At 40.3% G+C, this 12,571-nt stretch overlaps 1 protein-coding gene across 1 annotated transcript in view; it reads left to right on the forward strand.

The window, feature by feature from the left end:
* The window catches only part of CUBN (cubilin), a 260,214-nt gene that overhangs the window by 206,489 nt on the left and 41,154 nt on the right, over positions 1-12,571 (forward strand). The window contains exons 58-59 of the mRNA XM_006052367.4: positions 2,099-2,228; positions 6,904-7,121. Of these exons, the coding sequence (XP_006052429.4) occupies positions 2,099-2,228; positions 6,904-7,121 (348 nt within the window). The remainder of the gene's footprint in view (positions 1-2,098; positions 2,229-6,903; positions 7,122-12,571) is intronic.

A 12,571-nucleotide genomic window follows, 5' to 3' on the forward strand; every position in this document is an offset into this window, starting at 1 on the left:
GCACAAGTAAACAAAAAGGTTGATGTATTCAACTATGTGATAATTTGCAACTTCTCTATATCAAAGGCAAGATGAGACGTCATAGATTGGACAAAGATCTTTGTAGCTACCAAGATCTTTTCAGTTTTTGGTAGACAGCTTGATCAATGTTTGTTTGAAAATCATAAGACTCCACTTCCCTGTTTTGAATGGTCTTTTCCTCTCCTGCAGTAAACTTAGTTGGTTTGCTAACAGCAAATTTTTTTCCCCCATGTCATCCCAACTCCAATAATAACATGGGCCAGAAAAAGATCTTGCAGAATGTTTGTTTGATCTTTACTTGACGAAACCCGTTGCTAAAGGTAGAAAGTCAAATCATTTTCTTTAAAAAAAATTATTGTTCCCATCCACAGAGGAGACTGAAAATGTTTATTTACTCATGAAGAAGGCCTTCACAATGTGTCCACATTAGCTGCCACCCAAGTCCTGACTCCATTTGTAATGTATGATTTTTTGTGGCTCTGGGATTCTGTTGGCACAGAGCCATGAACATTCCTTCCCCCAGCTGTCTGCTGAGTAAGGATAAGGGGTGGTTTGTTTTATTCTTTTGCTTCAGCTAGTGTTATGGAGAGTTTCCTCCCTGCTTTATATTCTTCTAGTCTTCAATCCCTCATTTTCCTAAAACACTGTGTAAAGGGTTCATGTTATCTATTCTGAGAGTCTCCTTTAAAGAGGGTTATTGATATTGAAATTTCAGATCCTGACAATGTACAAATTTAGGAGTTATTTAGGCATAGTTTTCAGAGACCACATAATTGTGTACAAGATTAAATAGAATAATGGCTACACAAATCTAACATTTAACTCACTGCAGATGTACCAGGAAGTCTCAGCACATGAATTCTTTTTTTTTTTAATTTTATTTTATTTTTAAACTTTACATAATTGTATTAGTTTTGCCAAATATCAAAATGAATCCGCCACAGGTATACATGTGTTCCCCATCCTGAACCCTCCTCCCTCCTCCCTCCCCATTCCCAGAGGGATGGAATGGGGAGCACATGAATTCTTATGGGCATAGAGGATAGCTTTCTCTGCAAGGTGGACTCAGCTAAGACAAAATAAACAAACAGACAAGTAAATAAATAACCTTTATAACCTTAAATGGGAGCCACTATTTGGTTATCATTTCTAACAGAAGTAAATGGAACACATCTGTTGACAATATATCATCAGAGTATAGTAACCTTACTATAATTTTAGAATCACAATATATAATACATATAAACCTTTCTTGCTGCAGTGAGCATAGGACACTTTCCATCACTGGGTAATACAAGTTCATCCTTCTTACTTACAAGGTCAAACAAATAAAAATTCTATGTTTTTTTACAATGGAATTTCATTCCATTTTTACAGCTTTTATTGCCTAGTAGGAATAACTAAGGGTTGTGGGCTATTAATTGCTGGCCTCAGGGCGAGGGATAGGCCTGGTTTCTTCAGTAAAACTTGTGTGAATATGGTCCTTACCAGTCTCAGGACTAGCTAGAAATACACAGGACCCAAGAGTTATGCATGTGAGCCCAAAAGGGAAACTTAGCTCCATTATTCCAAAAGTGATTTCTGGAACATCACCTTGTAATACTCTATCACGGACATAGGAGACTCCAATCTATATTATTTAAGATGTTGAGATCACAGTCCTTCCTGGGTTCATAAGCCCACGATGCGCCTTGCATTCAGGACACCTTCTCTAAACTTCCAGCCATCACTTTCATCTCTTGGCATCTGTCACTTCAGTGTAAAAGAAGGACGGTTCTATTCCAACACACGGAACATTCTCTCTCATTACCTTCACACTGGCCATTATTTTGGACTCAGGTTTATTCCATTCCAAGAGGCGCCTTGAAACATTCTTCCCTGCTTCTTACTGTTTCTTCCCTCCATGGCAGTGGAAAAGCATGAATTATTTGTAAACCCAATAAAGGGAGGTTTATATTGCTCTAAGACAAATGATTATATTCTCTCTTGGGGGTAACATAGTAAAGAATGTCTGACAATGACTTTCCTCTGCTTCGAGTCATAATCATTCTCTGCATATCCCCCACTTCTATCCCAGCCTGCGGCGGTGTGTTCAATCTCTCCACTGGAGTCATCAGGAGTCCTTTGTATACCTACTCCAACTACCCTGACAACGTGCACTGTCTTTACACCATCACTGTCAGGAGCAACAGAGTCATCCAGCTCAAGTACGTAAGACACATTACTTTCTTGAGAAAACTGTTTCAGCTCTGTTTACAGAGAAGATATTCCTTCAATGATGCAGAGTACTGATGCTCATCAGAGGTACGTATGAGAATCTGGAGGAAGAGAACTCGAGTCTGTGGTGTGGTCCTGGTAGCCTAGGACATGGCCTCCCTACCCTCCACACAATCCAGTGGTCATGCAGGGAAAAACAGGCACTCCACCTGCTCAAACAATTGTTGGAGTTTTCCAACAGTTTTAAAGGAGTTTATATAATGGGGTGCAATGTTATAAGCCTATCTCAAAGGGTGTGGGGAGGGCAAGAGAAAGCAATTTTCATTTTGGAGACATATAATACATGAAGAACTTTAATGACCACTTGCACCATTCTCTTATTTAGTTCTTCATACCATCATATGAGGTATATATTATTAATCTCACTGTACTGAAGAGAAAACTGAAGCTCAGGAGTATCACATAACTTTTCCAAAGTGATACACTATTAAATGAAAAGTCAAAAAAATCCTTATCAGATTTCCTCCCCAAAACATGTCCTTTATCCTTCCATATGCTCTCTCGAAAGATAAATTTTCTAACTACTTAAGAAATTCATTTTATTCCTGTTTCAGAATATTTCTAAGCTGATGCTCAACAAGGTATCTTATATCATCAGTAAATTCTCCCCTGATCCTGCCTACTTCCAACAAGACTGATTAAAGGAAAGTAACCTGCAGTTCTCCAAGTGATAAAGTTCACAATTGTTGTCATCCAAGATAATATATTTCTAACTCCTGTGTTTCAGTGATATATAGGCTGTGGTGGAAAACTCTGAAAGTTGCTGTAGTTTATGGCAATATAGAATTTTTTATAGACACTTAATGGGCTAGGACTCCTCCTACCTCTGTTCCTCCTATATGACTGTGATCACATTCTCTCCCCCAAGTCATAAACTCTCTGCAGTTTACCTCCAGAGACTCACATATCAAATGGGTCCTTGGACTGTAAGACGGGTGTCATCAGGGGAGGGGCTACAGGCTGGATCCTGAAGAACACTGCAGCTCCCACCTGAGACTGTTTAAGGACGCCATGGCCCAAAGCCAAAAACCCTCTAAGTCCTCAGAACAAAAGCATAAACAACAACTGCCAGATGGCCAGGAGCAAGAGGTCTGTGAAGGGATCACCTGCTAAGAATGGAAGCTTAAGGGATAGTTCTTGTCATTTGCCATCATGTCCCAATATTTGATTCTCACACGTGTAGGATTATAGCATATGCTATAATATATATATAGGCCCTGGGGCTCACCATAGTCAAAGGTCAGAACAGTATGTCTGGAAAACTATTTATTGTATTCTTTCTAAGAAACTATATTCTATGAAACAGATACTATTTTAGGTACCGCAGAAGTTGTAGACTGCAGTAAAACAAATTTTTCAAGGCTCTCAAAATAGGCCAGCTTCATGAGGTTTTCTGGGTTAATGGATTTTTCCAGGTACTTTTTGTGCTGTCATGGGAAAACAATACAAACCCGAAAAAGCTTTGAATCCCTCCTGGAAATTCAGGTTTTTATCTTTCTTCATGGATTCATGTTGTGGAAAATAAATGTATTGTCTATAGAAAGTAAGAATGAAAAAAGTATTTTTGGAAGTTATCTAGTAATTGTTTTGCCCTCTTCTATTACAGGAACATTAAATGTTGCACATGGTTAAAGAAAATTAAGAAACTTTTCATCTTGATCTTTATCATCAGTTTGAAAACATTCATCCAACCAAAACATATTGTATCATTTTAACACACTGTATCATTTTTTCTTAATCCTCTCTAATCATGAGATATTTAAACAAGTATTCCATATTATATGCTATTTATTACAGAGGCTTTGCCTACAAAGGTCCGTCTAGTCAAGGCTATAGTTTTTCCTGTAGTCATGTATGGATGTGAGAGTTGGACTATAAAGAAAACTGAATGCTGAAGAATTGATGCTTTTGAGCTGTGGTGTTGGGGAAGACTCTTGACAGTCCCTTGGACTGCAAGGAGATCAAACCAGTCCATCTTAGATGAAGTCAGTCCTGAATATTCATTGGAAGGACTGATGCTGAAGCTGAAACTCCAATACTTTGGCCACCTGATGCAAAGGACTGACTCATTTGAAAAGACCCTGATGCTGGGAAAGATTGAAGGCAGGAGGAGAAGGGGATGACAGAGTAGGAGATGGCTGGATGGCATCACCAACTCAATGGACATGAATTTGAGTAAACTCCTGGAGTTGGTGATAGACAGGGAGGCCTGGCGTGCTGCAGTCCATGGAATCGAAAAGAGTTGGACACAACTGAGCAACTGAACTGAACTGAACAGAGGCTAGCAAAAACACACAAAAAAACAAACAACCCACCAGATAACAAAAACACCTGAGACAGAAAGAAGAACCTATCAAAATAATGACATGGTATCAAATAACTTAAATAGATTTTTTTTAAAAAGCTATAATAAACCCACCATAATTCTGAAGAAAATCTAGGAGAATATATACATAAATAGTTGGTTCACTTTGCTGTACATCAGAAACTAACACAACATTGTAAATCAATGATACTTCAATAAAAAAGAAAAGAAATCCTATGTTAGGCAATAAAAAGAAAAGTCAGGGATGTATCCATCAGGATAGGTTATAAGTGGTAACAAACAACTCCAAAGCACAGTAGCTTAACTCAGCAAGTTTCTCTCTCACTTGTATGAGTGTGTCCAGAGTTGTCTAACAAGGAGTCACCTCCTAACATGGTCATTCAGTCACCCAGGTTGATGGAGACTCATTTTACTTTTGCTTCCATGATCATCACTGCAGTGGAAGGCAGTGTGCAAATTGAGTAGTAGTTCTTAAAACTTCTTCCAAAAGGAATATGCATGACAACTGTTTACATTTCTGGGGCCAAAATATCTCTTAGGGCCATGTCAGACCTCTAGTGTCTGTCACAAAAAGACAATCCTAATAAATGTCAGGAAGGTCCAGAGCTGGGATGAGTGGTAACATGCCCATGATGACTACAGTGATCTGAAATGTGAATTACTGCTTACCTCAGTAAAGTGAGATGCAAGAGAGTTTAATTCATTCTTTTGTACCATTGGTTTCTTATATTTTTTTTTTCTGAGGAATAACTTATTTCATATTCCTGGTTTTCAAAATCACAGAAATAATAATATTTTGTTGGGTCTGTTCTTTTCCTTTTCTTTCTTTTTTTTTTTTTTAGCATCTTCTTTATGCCAGGTCGTCCTGGGTGGCTCAGACGGTAAAGTGTCTGTCTACAATGCGGGAGACTTGGGTTTGATCCCTGGGTCAGGAAGATCCACTGGAGAAGGAAATGGCAATCCACTCCAGTACTATTGCCTGGAAAATCCCATGGACAGAGGGGCCTGGTAGGCTACAGTCCATGGGGTCGCAAAGAGTTGGACATGACTTACTTATCCCAGGTACCCTAGTTTGGTTTTAGTTATATATAGCTTCATTTAACCTTAGAATAAAGTCTGTTTTAAAAGAAACAGAGTGTAAGAATGCAAATGAAGCTCTGCTTCTCAAACCAGCATTTTCCCACTCTGTTATATTAGCATCCTTTTCATAAATAAAGAATAGGATAATAGTACCACTTGATGTCACAAAAGTAACAAGGGAGCAGAATAAATACCGTATTTTTAATGAGACTGGGAAACTAAAGTGTTGCTCAAATGATAAATGAGTATCAGTTCAGCTTGTCAAAGCTTAATGTCAAAGAGACTTACTATGTCCTTGACTATAAAATCCTGGAAATCCAGAGCTGTGTCTTACTCATCTGTATATTCCAAAAGCTTATCATCAGTTCAGTTCAGTCCAGTCACTCAATTGTGTCCAACTCTTTGCAATCCCATGGACTGTAGCATGCCAGGCCTCCCTGTCCATTACCAACTCCAGGAGTTTACTCAGACTCATGTCCACTGAGTCAGTGATACCATCCAACCAGCTCATCCTCTGTCGTCCCCTTCTCCTCCCGCCTTCAATCTTTCCCACATCAGGGTCTTTTCAAATGAGTCAGTTCTTCGCATCAGGTGAACAAAATATTGGAGTTTCAGCTTCAGCCTCAGTCCTTTCAATGAATATTCAGGATTGATTTCCTTGAGGATGGACTGGTTGGATTTCCTTGCAGCCCAAGGAACTGTCAAGAGTCTTCTCCAACACCACAGTTCAAAAGCGTCAATTCTTCGGCACTCAACTTTATAGTCCAACTCTCACATCCATGCTTGACTACTGGAAAAACCATAGCTTTGACTAGATGGACATTTATTGGCAAAGTAATATCTCTGCTTTTTAATATGCTGTCTAGGTTGGTCATAACTTTACTTCCAAGGAGCAAGAGTCTTTTAATTTCATAGCTGCAGTCACCATCTGCAGTGATTTTGGAGCCCCAAGAGATAAAGTCTTTCACTGTTCCCACTGTTTCTCCATCTATTTGCCATATTCTAGTCTCTCAAAAAATTTCCTCTAAACTTTTGAACTGATCAGTAAAATAGTATATTATTTCTAATGTTTCCTAGTAAATGAATCGTGGATGCTCATTAACCTTTGTCCTATCTTTTTTTAAAAAATAAGAGCTAAAGCTATAATTTAATGGAAGTACAAATGGAGAACATCACTATTAACAAGGTTCATTTCACAGGTTCAATGATTTTGATGTGGTTCCCTCGGCTTCCTGCTCTGAAGACTACTTGGCAGTTTACGACGGTTCTAACATCAGCGATCCCCTTCTCGGCCAATTCTGTGGCTCCAACCTTCCACCAAGTATTAGGAGCAGCAATAATAGTATGTTCCTGGTGTTCAAGACAGATTCAATTCAAACAGCAAGAGGTTGGAGGATAACTTTCCGGCAGACATTGGGTAAGAATTTTGGACCTGTAAATCTGTTTTTTATAACTGTTACTGTTCTGCTTTAATTTTTTTTCACCTGTCTAAAGTTGCTCTTCATTTAAGTTTAGAGGAATATGTCACATAAAATTTTGGTTTTAAAAATTACATATAAGATATGTTGAGTGAAAAAAAATGACTCAACAAATGTGTCTCTCTACTATTTAAAGATGAAGTCTGTTTACAGCACCATCTCAAATGAGACTTGAGTCTCATTATCACCCATGAAAATGGTGGGAGTTGAGCCTGTAGGTAGCAAGGGCCAGATCAAAAAAAAAAAAAAAAAAAAAAAAGGCCTTGTGGCCTGCGTTGACTTTATCCTTAAAATGGTGAAGAACCTGGGAGAATTTTAAGTAATGCATGTCCAGACTCTGCTTCTAGAAGCATCATAGTGGTAGCAGGGTAGAGAAAGGCTTGGTGCTGTGTGCTTAACCGTTCAGTTGTGTCCAACTCTTTACAGCCCCATGAACTGTAGCCCACAAGGCTTCTCTGTCCATGGGATTCTCCAGGCAAGAATACTGGAGTGGGTAGCCTATCCCTCCTCAGGGGTTCTTCCCAACTCAGGGATTAAACCCAGGTCTCCCATATTGCAGGTGGATTCTTTACCATGTGAGCCACCAGGGAAGCCCAAGAATACTGGAGAGGGTAGCTTATCCCTTCTCTAAGGAAACTTCCTGACCCAGGAATCGAACCAGGGTCTCCTGCATTGCAGGCAGATTCTTTACCAACTGAGCTATCCAGGAAACTGAGAAAGACTCTGAGGACTCATTAACCTGTAAAGGAAGAAGCTCATTACAGAATTTTAGATGAGGAAGGTTGAAAGCTCAAACTAACACAGGGCAAATAGAAACAGAAGGAAAGGTGAAAAATCTCAGAGATACTCAGTAGGTATAATACTCTGGAAGTACAGTGTTGGGAACTTGATGCTTATTAATAAGGACATGAGTTGAGAATGACTTTTTGTGGGTAGCTCGCTGGTTAGTAGGGGCTTCCCTAGTGGCTCAAAGGGCAAAGAATCTGCCTACAATGTCGAAGACCGAGGTTTGATCCCTGGGTTGAGAAGATCCCCTGGAGAAGGGAATGACAGTCCACTCCAGTATTGTTGCCTGGAGAATTCCATGGACAGAGGAGCCTGGCAGGCTATAGTCCGTGGGGTTGCAAAGAGTGAGACATGATTAAGTGACGAACACTTTCACTTTCTTTCGCTAGTTAGTGGTGCCTTAGGAGGCTGAGGTTTAGGGAAGAAATATTATATTTGGTTTGGATCATTTTGGGTTGGAAGGCCTATGAGATATCTAAATGGAGAAATACAGGAGGAAATTGAAGCTTGAGAAGCAATTTGGGCACAAGGTAGTAATCAGGGAGCCCTTTAAAGGTAAAAGAGAAATCCAGATGAGAGGCTCAATCAAAAATAGCACCCCTGTAATAGCACTGCTTCTGAGAAATAATTATCTGTAAATATGAGCTTAGAACTTTTTTTAAAAAGCTTTTTATTTTGTATTGAAAAGGTTAGTTGCTCAGTCATATCCAACTCTTTGTGACTCCATTCGTTTCCTCTGTCCATGGGATTTTCCAGGCAAGAATACTGGAGTGGTTTGCCATTCCCTTCTCCAGGGGATCTTCCTTACCCAGGGTTTTAACCAAGGTCTCCTGCATTGCAGGCAGATTCTTTACTATCTGAGCCGCCGGGGAAACCCTATTTTGTACTGGGGCATAGCCAATTAACAATGTGGTGATAATTTCAGGTGAACAGTGAAGGGACTCAGCCATACATATACATGTATCCATTCTCTCCCAAACTTCCCTCCCATCCAGGCTGCCACATAACATTGAGCAGAGTTCCCTGAAATATACAGTAGGTCCTTGTTGGTTATCCATTTTAGCTTAGAACTTTAAGTTCATTAAAATATAAAGTAGCTAACCAGTTCTCTGTTTATCTGTACTTGTAGCATCAGTGGCACAGTCTAAGGTCATTTATATCTGATTCTGGGAAGTGTTCTGATTCTTCACTTTGAATATAGAAGTGATCAATGTTCTAAAAACAAAAAGCTCACAAAACAAATCACTTACTGTGACTACTCAGAGAGACCTGGGGCGTTTTCTATAATAATTCTACCTCAGTGTTCAAACTCTTTCTTTCTGTTTACCCCATGTTGTGCCAAACCTTCTTCATGCCTCTGATAGCAATCGGAGCTTACCTTCACCTTCTTTACATTTGGTATGTGATTTTTGTCATGCATTTCTCGAGGGAAGCAATTAGACATTTGTGTTTTGAAGTCTTCCCAATAAAACGCAGACATTGTGACAAATGGAATCAGAAAATCAGAAACCCTACTTAGCTGTATCAACAATAACTTGAAAGCAAGTCTTATGGGTAGACAGGGAGCATTCATTGCCTTAATAGAATTGCCTAAGTGAAATGGCATACAAAACACGGAAGGCTATTTTGAAAAAAAAAACTTTCCTTTCCTTTGAAGCTTTTTTGCACAAAAGAACTCATCTATCCATGCCTTTAGCACAGACTTTAGAATCAAATGACATGTAATTGCATAGCTCATTCTGCTGCTGCTACTGCTAAGTCGCTTCAGTTGTGTCCGACTCTGTGCGACTCCTTAGACAGCAGCCCACTAGGCTCCTCTGTCCCTGGAGTTCTCCAGGCAAGAATACTGGAGTGGGTTGCCATTTCCTTCTCCAATGCATGAAAGTGAAAAGTGAAAGTGAAGTCTCTCAGTCGTGCCCGACTCTTAGTGACCCCATGGATTGGAGCCTACCAGGCTCCTCTGTCCATGGGATTTTCCAGGCAAGAGTACTGGAGCGGCATGCCATTGCCTTCTCCGTAGCTCATTCTACCCGCTTTCAAATTGTTTTTCTTTTTCCTAATATATTCTCACATGATCATTGAAGTCATCTTAAAGCACTCTATATGGTCGTCATCTGCATGAAGCTTAGTCAGTGTTCCCTAACCTCATGAATTATGATGTTTTTCTCAGCTACAAAAAGACATTTTGGGACTTTATGTGACTTTACTGAACTGAAGTAGTGCAGAAGGAAAAATCGTGCACTGTCAAAGCCCCTGCTGCTAAGTTGCTTCAGTCGTGTCCAACTCTGTGCAACCCCATAGATGGCAGCCCACCAGGCTTCCCCGTCCCTGGGATTCTCCAGGCAAGAACACTGGAGTGGGTTGCCATTTCCTTCTCCAATGCATGAAAGTGAAAAGTGACAGTGAAGTCGCTCAGTCATGTCTGACCCTCAGCGACCCCATGGACTGCAGCCTTCCAGGCTCCTCCGTCCATGGGATTTTCCAGGCAAGAGTACCGGAGTGGGGTGCCATTGCCTTTTCCGTCAAAGCCCCTGCTTACCTGTAAACATTGGACACTTTCAGTCAATAACTGTTTTCCTCTGGTCACAGAGAGAATGTTTACACGCAGAGAGCAGAAATGTGGTTTCATTCCTTACCAGCCATGTGCTACCTCTGCATGCCCATCACCTCTTCCTTTTTAAAAAATATTTCTTTGGCTGCACTGGGGCTTAGTTGTGGCACATGGGATCTTTAGTTGTAGCATGCAGGATCTAGTTCCCTGACCAAGGATCGAACATGCACCCTCTGCATTGGTAGAGCAGAATCTTAGCCACTGGACCACCAGGGAAGTTCCCCTCTCACCTCTTCTTCATGTATAAATGCCATCATCCACTTGGGAATATTTAAATAATAATTTTAAGTATGTTTAGTGGTTTTTTATTTTTTTACTGAACACCTGAGTATTAAAATTTTGTACTGTTTTGATCTTAAAAACCTTTCAAGACCATACATATAAATTCACTGTTTGCTCTGCATAGCTTTTCAGTTTGATTTGGTTTTTGTTGTTTCTGGTGAGGAAAAGGGAGAGGAACCATTAAGGGTATGATGAATTCTAGGGTTTATAGGATATTTTCACTACAGGTCTAGATAAAAATCTTAAGCTTGGCTAATAAGATGCACTTTTCACCTCAGTGTCATCCATTTCAAACTGCCCTGAGCATTCTGTAAAGAGAGAAAAAAAACGACTTTATGGATGGGACAGCGTATTTTTGTTTCAAAAACTGTTGGTTTAGCCTGGAAAGCAGTGTTTTCCCTGAATAAATAATTGATGTGAAATGGACGCCATTTTAGTCAGCAGCAGCTCACTTTCGTTCATCTTGACCTAAACCCTAGAGATTTAGAAATTTGCTATTTCACTTCCACACTTGACAATCAGTTCAGTTTAGTTCAGTTCAGTCGCTCAGTCATGTCCGACTCTTTGCGACCCCATGAATTGCAGCTCGCCAGGCCTCCCTGTCCATCACCAACTCCCGGAGTTCACTCAGACTCACGTCCATCAAGTCAGTGATGCCATCCAGCCATCTCATCCTCTGTCGTCCCCTTCTCCTCCTGCCCCCAATCCCTCCCAGCATCAGAGTCTTTTCCAATGAGTCAACTCTTCGCATGAGGTGGCCAAAGTAACACTTGACAATACTTTATATAAATCTGCTATAATTTTCCAGAAGTCAGTTAAGTGCCGACTCATACAATTTTGTAATCATTAGGCAACTTCTCCTTGTACATGTGTTATATTTATATTGCTAATAGGTCAGAACAAATTTGAGGGAAATATCCCCCTGGTTTGTTGCTAATGAATTATGTGGTAAAATCGGGTCTCCTTTTTAATGGAGTTCCGCTATGAAGGGCCACTTGCATGGAGTGGAAGGTAAGGAGGAAGCAAAGTCAGCCCTTCCTGGGGGCGGACACCTTCCTGTGAAGGACACCTGCCTTCTCACTTTCCCCATCAGTCCTACTCTACATGAATAAGTGATTCTGGGTAACCGATAACCAGGGACCTAGTCATCCTGAGCTCCTGGGATCTGTGGATATCTGAAATTATCTGCAGATCTGAGCCTTTCTCTGGAAAGAAGACAAATCTTTCATCCAGTTGTCAGTGGTATCTGTAATCCCATGAAGTTTAAACAGGCATCAGTCCTATGGATTGTGCTGAAGTGGGCAAGCCCCACAGGGCACAACTGACGCTCGTGAGTATCCATTATTCTGTCCACTTCTGCTTGTTTTGTTCTGCGCCCCCTTCATCACCAGGGTTTGCTTCCACCCTGGCTGTGCTTACCTAAGTCACTCACCCAACATTTCAGATCCGCAGACATGCTTTTAAGTCATCAAAGCCCCCTTTTCTTCTTATTTTACTGATCTCACACCAGAGTACTGTCCAGTCAGTCTGTTTTTGACATGCTCATCACATTAGGCACGAGAATCAGTGATTCAAAGTATGTATACTGACTGTGTTGGACCATAGTCAGTACATGCTAAAGTGCTGCAGAATACATTACTTAAGAAAACAAGTTTAGTGACTATGTTCAGCTTTTATCCACTAAAAAAAGATCAACTTGAATTATTACTA

This window comes from Bubalus bubalis, chromosome 14, assembly GCF_019923935.1.
Source record: "Bubalus bubalis isolate 160015118507 breed Murrah chromosome 14, NDDB_SH_1, whole genome shotgun sequence".
Lineage (NCBI taxonomy): Eukaryota > Metazoa > Chordata > Mammalia > Artiodactyla > Bovidae > Bubalus > Bubalus bubalis.